General features: G+C 34.7%; 1 protein-coding gene across 1 annotated transcript in view; it reads right to left on the bottom strand.

Moving 5' to 3' along the window:
• The window catches only part of LOC150105699 (97 kDa heat shock protein-like), a 207079-nt gene that overhangs the window by 13170 nt on the left and 175103 nt on the right, over positions 1-18806 (bottom strand). The window contains exons 16-17 of the mRNA XM_090395021.1: positions 13733-13894; positions 4196-4315 (exon numbers count right to left, since the gene is read on the bottom strand). Of these exons, the coding sequence (XP_090251147.1) occupies positions 4196-4315; positions 13733-13894 (282 nt within the window). The remainder of the gene's footprint in view (positions 1-4195; positions 4316-13732; positions 13895-18806) is intronic.

An 18806-nucleotide genomic window follows, 5' to 3' on the forward strand; every position in this document is an offset into this window, starting at 1 on the left:
ACGTAAACTGAATGCAAACTATTAGAACTGCACAATTACACCTCTTTTATTTTAATGTTAACTGCACAATATCTTACTATACTGCATTGTACAACGGGAAAAAAAAAAAAAAAAAATCTGAATTCTGACGAAATGGAAACAAAAACAGATCTATAGTTTAATATGCAAAAAAAAGGTAGGTCAAAATTTGATGAGGGGAAAAATACATTAATTCCACATTTCTGTTTAATATTTCAAGGCATGATATCTTGTAGGTTCAGCTCTTGACTATTCCCAATATACCTGTCACTAACAAACATCAAATTTCAATAAACTGGAAGGGAAAATTGAGTCTTGAAAAGTCAGATATGACCACAATTTAACTTTAAGATTTAACTTCTTAAATCTACTCGTTATCCTAAATACCAAGTAGATTTACAAGTTAAATTTCATCCAGCTAGTGCCAAAGCACTAGCTAAATTATCAGCTTAAATCACTGTCAAATTTTGCCAATAAAAATTATTCTATTTAAACAACCACATGACATCGGTTATACCCTTAATCTCAATTTTAAAACACCTACAAACAGACCATAAATTATTCTTTTAATAAATTAATTTAAAAAAAAGTTATATTGTAAACACTTTCACAGTCAACTGCTATAGAAAATATATATAGAATTTATTAAAACTTTCCATTATATTTCATCCAATGTAACATCAATAAAATATATTATTAAAACTGTACATTTTATACAGTCATCCCTCGACTTACGTTGGTGTTCCATTCTATCCGGCAGGATGTAAGTCGATACATTAAATCAACAAAGTTATAGGGGTTAAGGTTACAGTTTTATAATCAGTATACTGTCATTTTAATTTTTAAAACCTTATTATAAAACTGTACTGTGCATTACTGCAACTATAAAACAGGAGAATAATCACCCAAATCTTCCTCTACAATCCCACCTTCATTACCTCTATGTGAAGCATCAGACTATGGCTCTTCTGGTATAACCTTTGTTTTTTTGATGAAAATGTCCAATGTGCTTTGTTTATTCCTCTTCTTCTTTTCATCATAAATTTCTTTATAGCAAGCAAATGCATCATGTACTTTCCTTTCTACTAACTGATAGCATTCAACATTGGGGTCCATGTCTTCAACCATTTTCAGAACATTGCTAATTGCAGAACTGCAAGACCCTTCACTGTGAATTATCTCTTCTTGTTTCTCTTTTCCCTCTTCCTTTTCTGCAACACGTTGTTCCTCCAGTTCAATCCATTCTTCGTTGGTCAACTCTTCAGGGGCACTTTCTATGAGTTGAACTATGTTATCATCATTCACTTCGAGATTCAGATTGTTTGCTAGGTCCACCATTTCTTCATTCAATTTACAAAGTTCTTCATTTTTTTCAAAACTTCCAAAATCGTGCAAACCTTTTTAATAAATTTAGTTTAATCCTTTATCCAAGCGTGTGCAAACAAAGTTTGCGCCTGAAAGTATCTTCAGGACTGGGGTAAAGTGGTACAACACCGGGCGACTCCTTGCAAAGGTGGAGTAAGCTACCAACACTCCTATCTCAGTATCTCCCATAATGCAAAACACATCTCCTTGCAGATATGTCTAATGTTATGCATTAAGGGAAGGGCCACTACCCAGACTAGTTTTGACCTTTATTGAGGTCTCTTCAGTGGGAGCCAGGCCCAAGTGGAGATACCAAGGTAGAAGCATTAGCAAGGTTATCTCCTCCTATAGGAACTGCCAAACGGTGTGCCACCTTTTTATTAAATTACTCCGGACTTAGAAAGATGTTGAAAGTTTATTTTTCACTTGGTCAGACTATATTATATTTAGTTTAATCCTTTATCCAAGTGTGTGCAAACAAAGTTTGTGCCTGAAAGTATCTTCAGGACTGGAGTAAAGTGGCCCTTCCCTTAATGCATAACATTATACACATCTGCAAGGAAATGTGTTTTGCATTATGGGAGATACTGATATAGGAGTGTTGTTACCACTTTACCCCAGTCCTGAAGATACTTTCAGGTGCAAACTTTGTTTGCACACACTTGGATAAAGGATTAAACTAAATTTATTATAGTCTGACCAAGTGAAAAATAAACTTTCAAAACCTTTTTAATGTCTTTTTCCATATGCTACTTATATACTGAGAGATCACTTTGTCTCAAACTACAGCAATATTTTTAATAGCATGATAAATATTGAATGCTTTCAGAATTGCATGAGAGTCTGGTCGTTTCCTTCAGTAGCAGAAATGTGAAAACGTTCTCCGTAGATAATAAGCCTTAAATACTACAAGAACTCCCTGATCCATCGATTGGATCAACGAAGTATGTTTGAAGGGAGAAACATGACTCTGAACTTGGTGAAGATCACCAGGAGCATTATCTAGAATTTATAAAATTTTAAATTCTACATTTTCTTTCACACAACAGCTTTTCATTTCACTCGCATTGCAGTTGATTAAGGCATCCGCAAACAATTTTTGAGTCATCCACAACTTCTTATATCTCCGTTAATGAACTGGAAGAGTATGCTTCCTAATGCAGTTTGAAAGCTCATGGATTCTCATTGTGCCATATCACAAATGGTTTCAGTTTATATCCAGTCACATTATCCCCTAACAGAATTGTAATACGGTTTTTAAGAGCTTTGAAACTAGGCATACATTTTAGCCTTTTGTGGATGAATTGTCTGCTCTGGCATTTTTTTCCGAAACAAGGAGGTCTCATCCATATTATTAAATTTTTGCTGCGGCAAATCATTTCCCTTCGTAATAATTTTATCCAATTTCTCCACAAACTCTTTGGCAGCCTTCTCATCGGAACTTGCACATTCACCATACATTTTCACATTATGCAGTGCAAAATGCTGTTTGAATCTCATAAACTAACCGGAAGAAGAGTTGAATTTGTAGTCGTAATCAGTCCTGCTTTCTCCTTCAACATGTTGAAGAAACTTAGTGCCTTAGCGGTTATGGTTATAGTGCTAAGAGGTATGCGCTTTTGGTTCAGGTTCTCTATCCATGATGGAAGTAGCTTTTCCATTCGCCGATAGGACCTTGTCGTTGCTTCATCACTATCGTTGAACTTGCAACTTCGTTTCAAGATCAATTGCTTGCCTCTTTTTTCTGTGATTCTTCACTAGGTTTCTTAATTTGGTATGTAGGGGCCATGTTGCACAAAATATAGTGAAATATTTAACGATAAATACACAAATAATTTATTTTTTTTAAACATAAATTCAACAGAGGAACTGCTGAAGCCATGTGCCAACTGCCGAGGGAGGTTGCCGCTGAATGCGCTGTTGCCACTGCATTGTTGCTAAATAAAAACCTTTTTACTTCATGCTCGCTTGCGTCTTATTCTAAAATGTTATTTATTCCATTATGGGATCACACACGTATCTTCGAACAGACGTAAGTCAAGGGATGACTATACTTTATCTCAAATTCAACATAGGTAATTTAAATAGTTGTGCCTACTTTGCCTTTTATGATTTGAACTTGCTTTCATAATGGAACATTTATTTTCATGTAATAATGTTAAATAGTCCCCCACCCCTCCAAAAAAGAGCCATATTTTAGTATGCTAGGAGAATTACCAATTGATAATTCTTAGGCATCACTCTGCCTGATGGAGAACTGTTCTCATCGTTTCATCATGCAGACAAGTTCATGTAGAAATGCAGAATTAATATTTAAATTTATACAAGTTTGTCTTCCATGCCTACTTTCTTCCATAAATGAAATGAAATAAGTACACATTTCATGAAAAATCATGTGGCTGTCAAATAAAGACATATTTTAAAAATGAGCAAACAGGCAAGCATTAACATTAAATCAACATGATGTAAGTTCAAATCCTACCACAGGCATGAATATTTACAAATATCTTTAGGAGCTCGATTAATCATTAATGAAATCAACAAACCACCATCCTACTTATGGAAGCTTGAAGTGGCTTAAGTACTATAGATGGTTCAGAGCCTATAGTACTTAAGCCATTTCAGAAATTTGCAGAAATTTAAATATTCATTCTGCATTCCTATATTAAATTCATACACAAAATGATGAAATATGACATGAAACCCACAAATTTTACAGTAAATAAATAATGACTGACTTTAATGTAGACAATATTTTATATATATTTGGAAGCAAAAGATAAATGATTAGGAGGGGAAAGTCATAACTTACTTCTTTTTCCTGCCTAATTTGAGAAACAAGAACAGGAGGATTGTCATGAGGTAAAGCTTGAGAAAGAAGTCCCAATTGCTGGTCCAACCATATTTGTTTTTCTTGTACACATTTCTTTACCTAAAAGGAATATTTGGCTATAGTAAGAATACTGGCTGACACAAAATACCCAAACCTTTTCTACAGTATACAATATCTCAATGCAATAATGCTAGTTAACTAAATGCATGTTAAAAATTAATAACTAGAAGTATCAAACTAAGAAATATAAGTCACCGTGGCTCAACGTCTTTTTGTTGGAAGGACTTTTATAAGGCCCCAATCATTTCACAGTTTGGTACTTGAATGAAACTTCAAGTACCTTCTTTGCATCTTCAAGTACCAACTTTGGTACTTCTGCAAATTTCTGAAGTGGCTTAAGTACTATAGGCTCTGAACCATTTATAATACTTAAGCCACTTCAAGCTTCCATAAGTAGGATGGTGGTTTGTTGATTTCATTAATGATTAATCGATTAGTCACTGAGTCAATTACTCAGAACTATGTTGAAAGTTTTTTTTTTTTTTTTTTTTACTTGGTTATACTATAAATTAAAGATGCCAAGAAATTAGTATTCTTGGTTTCATCCTTTATCCAAGTGTAAGCAAACAAAGTTTGCATGTGAAGTCACTTCATGACTGGGCTATTTGAATATAGCGACTAATGACTTCACATCAATTACTTTAGTAACCCATAATGCATTATAGCACAGCCACAAGGTTTTGACCTTTACTGAGGTCTCATCAGTGGGAGCTAGACTTAGGAGTGATACTAAAGTCCAAGTATATGGAAATATGACTTCATTACAAGTACTTAAAAGGTGTCACACCTTATTACTAAAATACTCTGGATTAGAGACAGATGTTAAGTTTTTTTTTGCTTGATTATACTATAAATTAAAGATGCTAAGAAATTATATTCTTGGTTTCAGAAGTAATGCAAAAGTCATATGGAACTATGACTTCGACATTACTTCAACCTTGGTATCACTTCTGGGCTGGTGCCCGCTGATTAGACTTCAAAAAAGGTCGAAACTGGTCTGGGTAGCGGCCCTTCCCATAATGCACAGCATTATACATGTCTGTAAAGATATGTGCATTGCATTATGATATACTAGGGCAATTGATGTAAAGTCATTGGCCTCTATATACAAGTAGCCCAGTGGTGAAGTGACTTCACATGTAAACTTTGTTTGCTTACACTTGGATAAAGGATGAAACCAAGAATATAATTTCTTGGCATCTTTAATTTATATTTGGAACTATTTCTCATTCTTGCATTATTTCTGTGTGAAATAACTGAAAACATAAGGATTTTACAATCCAGCAATGCAAAGACATGGCATTTCCTTTCAGAAATGGACATACTTGCTCTGCCACCTTTTATTATTATTATAATTTTTATCTTGACTATTATCAACTTGCTGAAATTCTGTTTATTAGATCTTCAGGAACTAATAAACAGAATTTCAAGCTCTTTTTTAAGGACTGGAAGAATTTCTATATTATACTAGCACCTGCACATTCTGTTGAATTCCCGTGAAGTGATTTTCTATATTCTACCTGCACATTAAGAACAGACGTGAATCACACTGTTGAATTTCCATTATGAAGTCTACCAACATCACTATTTTCTACTGCTGACCTTCTGAAGTAATTCATCTTCATGTTTAGTGTCAGGATACTTTATCCTCTGTGATCTCTAGTGTCCAAATAAATTTCATACTCAATATTTAGAAGAACCAATTATTTTCTTTTGTCTCAGTTGACAGAATTGGTGTTATTACTATTTCTTTAATTCAGTCATCAATGTTACTTTTTCTAGTGATACTTTGTATGTTGTGGTACCCTCTTCAATTCTGTTCAAGTTGTTACAATATCTGTTTATTTTAGTTCCCTGGTTAAAAGAGCAGCAAATTTGTATTTGGCTGAGCAGCAGCAGCCCAATCAGCATGATATCAGATTCAGTCCAAGTAGATACCTATTAATGGAATGCAGGATCCACTTTGATCCTTAAGAAATTCCCCTGATTATTTTAAAACTATACTAATATGCAATAAAGGTAATATTTAAAGAACAATTGAAAGGAAAGATAAAGCAATGAAATTTGATTTTAAGGGCAGCACTGATTGTAGGAAATAACACATCAACCTATGTAGTCAAAGAATAACACAAATATATAGAACCACTGTATATACTGAATTCACAAACTGAGCACAACAAAGTGCACACATGCTGCAATATAGTTTCTCAGGAGGAAATGATCAAATCACTCAGAATCAACTTCAAAAGTTGATTCTGAGTGATTTTAAGCAAAAAATGACATGACAATTATAAAAACATATCTTAACATTTTATTACAGTTAGAAGTTACAAAATTGTTTTAATACCATCTTGGTATCAACACAGTTTTAATCTGCACGCTGAAAGTGTTTGGAGCAGCCCATCTTTTATGTTCTCGACCTAGTTAAATTTAGAAGACAGCTTTAGAATAAAACCATCTTTAGATGATAATAAGCTAACACCTTTTATTCCCTTATAGGGAGTAGGCAAGGCATTTTAACCCTATCTAGCTTTTGGAGACTGAATACGCAGTTCAATCTCCACTGGTAACCAATCAGAGATAGTTAGCCCATGATTATCACTAATTTTTGGCGGCAACCGATGAAGAGACTGGCAAACAAGTGCTGCCATCTGTTAGTACCTAACAGGATGTTACTGTCTGAAATAACGTAGGCTGTATGGTCAGTTTTCTTGAGTTTATGGGATGAAAAAACCCTAGTTTCCAGGAGAAAAAACCTGCTTGCCTGTGCCAGAGATTGACTAATTCTAGGCATGAAAGCTAGTTAACTTATTTAGATGTCATGCCATTATTCATTTACGAGGATAAAACGAAGACGTAATATCTGAATAAATTAACTAGCTTTAAAATTATAACTACTAATGTAAAGTGCAAAAAGAGGAAAAAAAAAAGAGGAAGTAATTAAATACTGGTATTAAAATGAGATTGTACAAAGTAAAAATCCTATGGATTCCATACAGTCTTCAATCTGTGAACATTTATTGCAATTATCTGCAATGAACATTTATCTACTTGTTTCCAGTAGGAAAGAGTATTACATATGAAAGTAAATATTCACAATATCAGGAACATGTTTGTGCTGTTTTCTGTTGTTGGATTGTTTTTAATTGGATTCTTTTTGCCAGAATTTTTTTTGGAAGATCAGAAATGGGAGATATAATAGTCTCAACAATAATTATTTAAATTTTGAACAGCAAAAGAATAGTAATTTTTTTCACATTGAGAAGATACTGAAATTTGTAGCTAGATTTAAATACTGCCTTGCAAGAAGCACTTAAAGATGTGTCTGGTCAATTTATATACACTGTCAACAAATGGATATTTTAATGTCTCTTTGCAACTTGATGTTTACTTGGACAGTTTATAGTTTTTTGCTATGTAGATTGCATTATATTAGCTAATATAATATTTGCAAAAAAAATTTTATTTCTTAATTCATACTGTAATGGATGTGCAGGATTGTAGGTGTGTATAAACTGCCTTAAAATAAAATTTGATATTGTGAGGATGATAAGAAGAAATGTAGGCAATTTTCGATATTTATGGGTTTATGGTGAATTAACTCATAAAATTAAACCAATGTATTACAACTGGGGGTGCTTAAGGGTCAAAACTGTATAACTGAGAGGAGACCTCCACATAGCCTTTAAAGGAATGCAGAGAACCGACCAGGGCTTCCGACCTAATGTCCAATCCTCACCTTTTCGTGGTGCACCCTATTGGGTATCTACCTGGATACTCAACAAACGAGGATGGGCTGGCAATTTGGGATTTAGCTGACCAAATTGTATTCTTATTGACTTAAACCAATATACAAAATGATGGTACAACATGACAAAATTTCATGCCGGCTGGGGCGTTGCCCGGTTAAACAAGACCCCCATTGTTTTAGCCAGGGAACCAGGAACAACGAAAAGTCAGCTACTGGAACAAATCTGAAAGCACACACCCCAACTCAATATCACCAGAGTTAAAGATTGGTACTATCAACATAAGAAGCCTGAATGGCAAAGAAATGGAGCTAGCTGAGGAATTAGATAAGTACCAGATCGACATAATAGGGGTGACTGAAACAAAAAAGACAAAAACTGGCGAGATATTTCTGAGCAATAAATACAAAATGTTATATTCAGGCAATGACAATCAAGGAAAAGAAGGCGTAGCCATAGTATTCAACACAAAATACGAGGCTAATCTTCTTGAATGTCAGGCAGTCTCAAGTAGAGTGGTGTGGGCACATATCAGAATGGGGAATTGCACAATGAGACTAATTTGTGCCTATCCCACAGAAGGTTCTACTAAGGTAGAAGTGGAGGAATTCTTTGAGGCTTTAGAGAAAGCAACTGACACAATGAAAAAAGAAAAGTTGGTCCTTGTTGGGGATCTAAATAGCAGAGTAGGAAGTGATTGTCAGACATACAAAAATATTTTGGGAAAATTTGGAGAAAAGAGCAAAGCTAATAATAATGGCAAATACCTGTTCGATTTCTGCTCAGGACATGGACTAGTTATTACTAACACCATGTTCCAACATAAAAATGTGCACAAATTCACATGGAGAGAAGAGGCATTGACTATATTATTGTTGATAGTGATGTTTTCTCTCTGCTTCAGGACACCAGAGTGTACAGAGGATTTGAAATTGGAAGTGATCACTATTTAGTCTTGAGCAGGATAAAATTGAATTTCATATTGAAAAGAATAACATCTAAGAAAGTTTTAAAAAGAATAAAAGTTGAGCAGCTCTCAGATGTGAACTGTAGACTAAAATACACAAAGATTATTGAAGAAAAAATGAAAGAGTTTGAAAACAGGAACCAAACCTTGGAGATTCAGTGGCAAGCCTTGAAGAAAACCCTGATTGATTCAGCCAGAGAGGCATGTGGTGAGGTTGTCTGCAAGGATAGAAAAATAAGAACTCCATGGTGGGCGCAGGAAGTCAAAGAGGCAGTGAAGGAAAAGAAGAAAGCATACCAAAAGTTCCTGGCAAATAAGTCAGCTTGTGCTCTTAGAGAATACAGAAACAAATGTAAGAAAGCTAAACACTGTGAAACTAGCTAAACAAAAGTCATGGGAGGATTTTGGCAAGAACATAGAAAATAAATATCAAGAAGGTGGTAAGATATTCTGGAGGTTGTTGAAGAAGCTCAGGAATGGAGCAAACTGTAAAAGGAATTAGAGATGATAAAGATGACATGAAAACTGGAGAAAAAGATATCCTTGAAGTATGGAGTAATTACTTCGAAAAATTGCTAAATGAAACAAGCAGTGATAGCCTAGTGGTAAAAAAACACTCAACAGGCATACAGTCAGGAATAGATATCCATACTTGAAGTAGAAAAAGCCATCAAAAGCTTGAAATGTGGAAAGTCAGCAGGAGTAGATGATATTCGACAAGAAATGCTGAAGTATGGTGGTATAAAAGTCTTACAGTGGTTGCACTGCATAGTTCAGAAGGCGTGGACAGAGGGACGAATTCCCGATGATTGGAGTAGAGCCCTCATAGTACCCATATATAAAAAGAGAAATAAAACTGAATGTGAGAATTACAGAGGTATTTCCCTACTGAGTGTTCCTGGCATGATTTATGCCATTATACTTGAGAAACGATTGAGAAGAATTGTGGAAGAAAAGCTTGGTGAAGAACAAGCTGGATTCAGGCCAAAATCAGATCTTCACTTTACGACAAATAGTTGAGAAAGCATGGGAATATAAGCAAGATCTGTATTTATGTTTTGTAGATCTGGAAAAGGCATATGACAAGGTGCCAAGAGAGAAGCTATCAATCTACAGTTATATGGTGTCAATGGGGCATTATATCAAGCAATACTTAGTCTTTATTTGAGTTGTAAGTCAGTAGTTAGAATTAAAGGAAGTACAGGAAGATGATTTAATGTTAAATCTGGTGTGAGACAAGGATGTACATTATCCCGTCTGTTATTCATTGTCTATATGGATCACATTATGAAGGAAAGTGGTATTAAACATGATATCAGAATTGGAGATGTTAATGTATGCTCTTTGCTTTATGTGGACAATGTTATATTTCTAAATAAATCTGCTATAAGTTTGCAAGATTCCTTTACTAAAATTGAATAACTGTTGTAATAGATATGGTATGAAGGTCAGCAATAAAACGACAAAGACAATGAAAATAGGTAGAATCATTGAAAATATCAACTGTGTTGTGAATGGAGAACCTGTGGAATAAGTAAAACATTTCAGCTACTTTGGCATGATTTTTAGTGAAGATGGTAAATTAAATATGGAAATAGACAACAGAATCAACAAAGCTGATATGGTAGGAAGTCAATTGAATAAATTCATATGGAATAAGAGAAAAATTAGTCAGAACATTAAATTAGCTCTATACAAGACAGTGTTCAAACCAGTTTTAACTTATGGATCTGAGAGCTGGGTCAGAAGTAAAACACTTGACCAAAGACTGCAGATATGAGAGTCCTGAGAAAGATTAGAGGCATGAACAGATGGCATCAATGGCAATATCATATTAAAAACGAGGATATTAGGAAAGAACTTGACATTGTCGGCATCCAGGAATGCGTTAGCAGAGCTAATCTCAGGTGGTATGGTGACTTAAACAGAATGGACGAGGAAAGATTAGCAAAGCAAGTATTCTTTTCCAGGTTGGCAGTAAAACGACCCAGAGTAAGACCAAGATATAGGTGGATTGATATGGTACAAAGTGCCTTAGACGATAGAAATATAAGATCTGATAATGTTGGAGTCTTGACAAGTAACAGACTGATTTGGAAGAAAATTGTGGATAGGAAGTTAGTAAAGATGTAAATTTTTCATGTAATACTATCATATCCTGTACACCCCCTTAAGGGCACATGTCAGGAATTTGATGATGTATTACAACTTCTTGATTGTAGTGGCACTGTTTTCAAGACGATCCTGTCATCTTCCCCTTGCCTTCCTTCTGGAATCATATAGAAAGAACATTATCTTACATTTTTTACTATATGATTTTTTCCATTTTTTTGGTTTTTGGATCTAATCCACAATTTTCTGATTTTAGAGTTCCTGATTTTGTTCAATATTGTTATGCTTCAATTTTTCTTAATGTTTTTCATCTCAATGGTATCATTATTTTGTCTAATTTTCATAGTGTTTGCATGTGCCAATAGTACATCCTTATTTCTGTTTCTTATGTTCCTATTCTTCCAAATGAGGCTGTTGATACATTCAGTTATTCTACTAGGTTTCATTGATTGTACCTTATTTTATGTGATGTCATAGTTATTTAGTTTTCTTTTCTGTTGATTATCATCTTTCCCTTTTCTGAACTTCATTTTCTGCTAGTAAGATTATATTATCTGCATATCTAGTTCTTAATTTCAATTTTTTTTCACACCTTCCCCATTTACCTTTATTATTATTATTATTATTATTATTATTTCATCCATCACTAAATAAGGTATAACTTAATTCCTTTGATTATTCATTAGATAAATTAAATTTATCTAATAATTGTAATATATTTTGGTTTTCTCAATAGACTGTTTGTTCCATAGAATGTGATATCAGGAGGATTGGTAAGAAAGTGTTGATTTGAGATGGACCAAAAATAATTCAGCATGGTGACTGATTGCTTACACTTTGTAACTAATTAAATCTCGCCCATTTTAATGCAGATATCTTTCTGATATTTGGACTTAGTTTGTTATTAAAGTAGAAATGGAATTGCTCATGGGGGAGATGTTTATTGTACGAGTTTTTTTTTTATATGTATTCCTCTTCAATGATCAGAATGTTACTAACTAGTTTCTGATGGGAAACAGAATGTGATGCCATTTATATAGTTATTACATAAACTCCTTAAAACTTCCAAGAATGGCAAAGCTGCAGGAGTGGATGGTATACTCCCCGAGTTCCTAAAACATCTTGGTCAACATGGCCAAACATGGCTGGCTGCCCTTTTCTCAGAAATCACCATTACTGGTAAACTACCAAAGCTGTGGCAGGAAGCCAAAATAATTGCCATGCCCAAACCAGGGAAAGATCCAAACGATGTGAAAAACCTGCAACCTATCTCCTTGCTTTGCACCACCTTTCAGCTCTTTGAAAAAATTCTCCTTAAAAGAATTTCACCACTCATCGAAAGAGCACTCCCAACTGAACAAGCTGGCTTCAGGCCAGGAAGAAGTTGCTGTGACCAGGTGCTGGCCCTGGCAACTCAAATTGAAGCAGGCTTCCAGAAGAAACTTAAATCTGTAGCCACTTTCATTGACCTAACATCTGCTTATGACACTGTCTGGATCAGGGGCGTTATATAAAAAAATTAAATAAAAAAAGCTTTAAGTTTTTATAAACTTCAGAACTGCTGTAGGTCAAATGATAATTGCTTATAATTAAAAAAAAAAAAAAACATGAAGAGGAACATTCATATTAATAAATGGAGATCTGTTAGATAAAGATGAAAACAAGAGTGAAATAAACCAGAATAAAGGTGAGAAAGGGGTAACATGGAAATAAGTCTGGCAGATATTGAAGTATTAAGAATTGTGAAGAATGGAAATGCAAGACAATTTTCCAGTAAACTACATCCCTTAGTTCTGGATTGAAATTTTAACCTTTTGACTGATCTGGAAAAAAATAGTACCAGATGTGGATAAAAAGAATTACTATCCAACATACAATGGAGACCGTAGGAGGAAGTACAGTAACTATAGAGTAATTGACAACAGTAACTAATACTGTTGTCAGTGTGCATAGATTTATGAAATGGCAAAAAAGCAGCGATTTTCAAATGGCGTGCTCCAAGATTTTGATATAAAGGAATAAAAATTTATGTTAAAGCAGTTACTTTTTTGTGCATTTTACCTACAAAGTATACGAAGAGTCAATGTTTATATTGCATCGAACGGAATTGTTAAGAGTGAATAAAATTTATGATTATATTGGTATAATATAGATTTATTATACCAATATAATATCAATATGAGATGGGTTGAATCAGTGAACAACACCTGAAATCTTTGAGCATTTTTCTCCTTGACACAGCTGAATTGGTTTCAATTGTTTTGAATTTTAGTGAAAACTACGAGTGCTGCACTTTTAAAATGTTACGAGACCTGTAATTTCAAGTGATACCTGTATTTTCTCTTAACTGGTAAGATTCATCAATTTTTTTTTACTTTGGTTTTTTTTTTTAAGGATCCATTCAACATGGACACATTTCTAATTTAAAAAAAATGAAAATTAGATAACAGTGAAGTAGTAAGTGATGTTAGTACATCTAAAACCATTGTCCGCACTACAATGGAGATTATTTGTCATTCGGCTTTATTTCAAGTGAAGATAAAGCATCATGTCCCACGTGGCAAAAAACTGGCAAATTAAGCAATGGCTCCTAGCAAAATGAAGAGACACTTGCGGTCTGGTACTTACCTTATCCATTTCTTCCGGTTCAATGTGGGAGTACATCTCATCTTTACGTGCATACAAATCTAGAAACTTATTTGTCTGCTGCAGAAGGCGAGCAAACTCTTCTATAACACCATTTCGTTGATTAAATTCCATCATTTTATGTATGACTGGTTCTCCGTGTTTCTAAATAGAAAAGAAAAATAATGGAGCATTGGCTATTCCTGTTCATACTAATCTTCATTAATGAAATATTAACTATCAGTTATAATAAACTATCAGAAATATAAATTACATACAGAGAGTAACACTTATGCATCAATTTGACTCCTTCTGTATGCATGTTGATGAAAATTATTGAGAAGTTTTTTTAAAAAAAATAAAGAAATAAACTAATTTTCTTAGAAGAATATTTTTAATATTTACAGATACACCATCTACTAGAAAAGGCAGCAGCTTAATTTAGTCTAGAGTGTAAGCATACCCCCCCCCTCCCATTAGTGAAATGGTGTTAAAATAGTATTATTCACGCATGAAATATATCTCTCCAAATTTGGTAATGCAGCCATAAGAAACATATGTGAAGAAATTACACTGACCTGGTCCAGGACATCCAATCAGTATTTCCAATCAATTTTGTCAAGATATTAATAATTTCTTTTGACACAGGGGTCTAGTACACAAAAAAAAATTTCAGATGTATGAATAAGCCTATCTACAAAATCCCCAATGTTCAGATGTTTGATGCATATGGTTTGTTGAAGATCGCCTCAAGAACATTCTTACACCATTACAATGTCACACAAAAATCCATGAATTCTTTGCCAAGCACAGCTTCTTATTCACTAGCTCACTCTCTCTCTGAATATGAATTATTCTAAGACATCTCAGACATACAATTCACAAGAATATAGTAGCTGCAGGCCATTCCAAACCCACCACCTTCCAGCAATTTATTTAAACAGGATTCCTAGATTAGCTATATATAATCAGGATTATGTTTTGAGGGAGATTTTTGCACAGTAATTGCATTGGAAGAGCCTCCGTAGCTCAGTCAGTATAGATGAAGCCCTTTGGTCAGAAAGATCTGGGTTCTTCACATCACTGATGGTTCGATTCCTGTCAGTGATGTGAGGAACCTTTACAGGTCTCTTTGAACTAAAGGTGAATTAGCCAGTCTCATAAGCCCCCCCCCCCCCCCCCAGAACAGGCAAACCAGCCCCATGAACACACATGGATTACAGTCATGAATACATCCCACGCATATGCCAGTCCCAAGCCCAGATAAAATTCAGGGTGGGAGGAGCAATGGTTAATTACCCTGTAAAAATCTCACCAGGAATACTTTGTGGGCAATGCCTACAAAGTCATCTATAGTTAGAAATGATTGAAAGGGAAAATCAGAGATCAGAATTGTAGTGGTAGACTAAGGGCTAGATAATTAAAAAATCCTAGAGGTCAAAGAAGGAACATTTCGGAGCTATTTCTCTCCAACAAGCATGGTGGCAGTTTTCACCAAGAAATGAAATTCATCTGCCACTTAAAGACATTCACAAAGATTCTTACCTGCACTCTCGAGGATGGAGGGCAAGCATGTACTTGAATTTTTCTACACCCCCCCCCCTTCCTGATCAGCTTTTATAAATGAACATTTTAAATCAGTCACTGTCTAAAGCCACAGTCATGTATAAATCCAGTGAATGAAATACAATAACAAATAATTCAAAATAGCATTTTTCAGGAAGGATTTATTTCTTTTATTTTTGTAAATAAAGACTAGCAAATAACTCATAAAATCATGGAAATCAAGTTTATGCTAGTGAGTCTGGTATCTTAGTTCATTCTTCGTTTAGCATGTTAAAAAATGTTTTTGATGTGACCTATGCATTCAGTGTGAAGTTGTTCTGAAATATACTTTATATTGAAAAAACTACTGTGACAGCACTATGCAAAAACATCTCCTTTACTATAACAAAGCAGAGTAAGGTCTAGATGGGCCTCTGAGAGTGTCAGTCCCTGCAGTGCAGAGTGTGCATGATGGTAGAGCTAATGCTTGTTACAAAATGTTGAGAGTAAGGATCAGATCACAATACTGTGTATTAAGATTTATATTTATAGTTGTAAGAGTAATTTATGGTTGCTTTTACTTATCAATTTGAGTTTGGTATTTCATCTGCAACATCAAGAGTGGAAAGAAGAAGAAGAATCTATTCATTTTACAATGGCAAAAAATGATTTCCATCAACCAACAAATCTGTAAAAATCCATGTTTAGAGTTCATCTTATATCTTAAGATTTCTTCTCATGAATTCTCAGTGATTTACATAATAAGTTAGCACACCAAAGTTATTTTAGTCTCACAAGCTGACAAAGCTATGATAAATCTACTATACTGCACTTCTTATTGTAGTTTTGGCATCAAGATACGCACACACAAAATGAAATTAAATGTTTTGCTTTAACTGCATGTTATTATTATGCAAGCTCCTCCAAGACCTCATTGAGGATGAGCCTCTTCCAGACTGAAGATACACTCATACATCCAGTGGCAGTTCCTTCCCCATTCCACAATCATGTCATCAGAACCTTGATCTTACTAATTACATCCTTACTTGGTTTCCAGGGATGGCCAAGTTCTTTCCTCCTCTGCCATGAACTGTAACGGCTCACTTGTCTATACCATAAGATTCCCTTACCAACTTATGTTTATCATCTCCCCTCTTTTCTGTCTAGTATTCAAAACTTATGAAAACTACATTCCTTGTCAGTCTGTCCTCGCTTAATGCGATTAATTAATCCATCAATTAATGTGTGCTAAGCAATATGATAAACAATAGGAATAATTATAATTCATCCATCAGTTAGCATAAATTTTAAAGAAAAAAAAAGCTATATTAGAGAATAAAATCATCAAAGTTAATAAAAATCAATTGCTTAAATTTTTATTTAATGTCTAAACATTTGATTGAGCTACTTTTTTTTTTACAAAAGAATAAAGAACAGAGCCTGTGTAGCTCAGGAGCCTGTGTAGCTCAGTGGATGTGGCGTTTGCACACCATCGCGCTAGGCCGCACGAAGGAAGTCTTGGTTTCGAGTCTAGTCGGCGACTAGAGGAAATTTTTTCTAAGCCTTTTTTCGACCGGTTCCCGAGTTAGTCGATCTCTGGCACGGGCAAGCAGGTTTTTCCTCCCGGAAACTCGGGTTTTTCGTCCTGTAAACTCAAGAAAATCGACCGTAGAACCCACATTATTTCAGACATTAAATATATTGTGTTAGGGTTAGAGACCACGAGATGGCGGCACATTTGAGCCGTCTCTCTTCACTGCGTACTGCTTTATTAGTGATAGCGTTGGGCCATCTGTCTCTGATTGGGTACCAGTGGAGATTGAACTGCCCACTCAGTCTCCAAAAGTTAGATAGGGCTAAATGGCCTCGCCTACTCCCGTATATACGGGAATAAAAAGGCGTTAGCTGATTTTTTTTTTTTTTTTTTTTTTATAAAGTAAAGATGTTTGAATAGTGCTCGAGTTTTTCATCTTGTCAAGCAATCTGCGATAGTTGGCGATTTCTTTATCAAGATTTTGGCAGGATCAGATTCAAACAAAATTTCCTTAGCATGCTCAATGTGATTGAAAACTAGCTCAAGTTCTTTTGCCATTAGCTTCTTAGTCTCAACATTCTCTTCTTGTTCACACTCCTTCATATGCACGTATATACAATAATTGTGCGAGACTCACACAATCATTATATTACTAGCACCACTCATGTCTCTTAACGACTTCCAGCTTTTCCCTCTAACATAATTACTTTTCTTCTCTTTTTATTACTGCCACTGGCTTTATCAGTCTTTCTCTTTTTCGTATCACGGGTTGAATATAATAAAGCTTATAGATATCTAAATGAAAGCAAAATGAAGGAAAAGTGATTGAGCAAGCAAACAGAGTTTGCATGTGGATAGCTTTGAGTCAACTTTTGAGTGTCGCCAGCTACTGCCCACTACACTGACAAGTGCCACTGCTCATTGCAGATTGGTGACAAAAAATTTTGCTTAATGTAAAAGAACTGTGTTAACTGATTAATCACTCACTTAAAGCAGGAATTAGCATCATTTTATTCAATCATTCCAACTGATTATTGCACATATCGAATTCGCATTAAGCAAGGTTTTCCTGTATACAATTCAATAGATCTCCACTGGATCTTTTCAACTGTTTCATCTCCTCTGCACCCAGATGACAATATCTGAGCACAATATACAAGATACAGTCTTATCAATGTCTTGGACAGTGAAAGAATAACTTCTTTATTTCTAAAAAGAAGTGTTTTCTTCAACACTGCAGCTATAGGTTATGACAACCAACTTTACTGTGGTCCCCTAATTAAATACTATGAAGTATCACTTAGAGGTCTCTAACTGTATACTGACCACTTGTATCAAATTACTATTAACCACTGTACTGGCCATGATGTGTTTAATTGCCTTGCAAAACATGGATATGAAGTGCACCGCTGAAATAACAATGAAGTATAAGATAGTTGGCATATTTCATTCACCATGGTCAGCTAGGTGGAGGAAATAGTGAGACCAAACTGCACTTCTTATCCATGTTATTGAATAGGTGTTACAGAATCGTATCCAGATTTTGCTGAACATCTATGGACATCTTAACCGGTTGGAGTGTTAATATAATACCCTGCTGTAATGTCCCCATTCCAAAATGTATAACCCTGCACTTGGCAACATTGAACTGCCATTCATTGTCATTTGCCATTGAAACCAGTTTTTTTTCTTTCTTTCTTCAAATCAGAGCACAAGAATTCTGTATCTGAAATAGCCTTTACTCTTCCTAACTTTGCATCAGCAAGCAATTGTATATTACTATCTAGACCACCCCTATGATAAAAAGAACAGAAGCCCAAATAGAGAATCCTGTGTTATCCCACTGATTACCCTTTTCTCTTTGACTCAGTCTTTCCATATCACTTTCCGATACCTGTCAGTCTGCCACTTTCCTATTCTTGTCACAAGTCTATACTTCATACTCATTCTTCTGAGTTTGTGTAACAATCTTGCAACGTAGAATTGGAATCCTGTCAA

Source organism: Typopeltis vanoorti, chromosome 6, assembly GCF_054136105.1.
Source record: "Typopeltis vanoorti isolate ZY-2024b chromosome 6, IOZ_Tvanoo_1.0, whole genome shotgun sequence".
Lineage (NCBI taxonomy): Eukaryota > Metazoa > Arthropoda > Arachnida > Uropygi > Thelyphonidae > Typopeltis > Typopeltis vanoorti.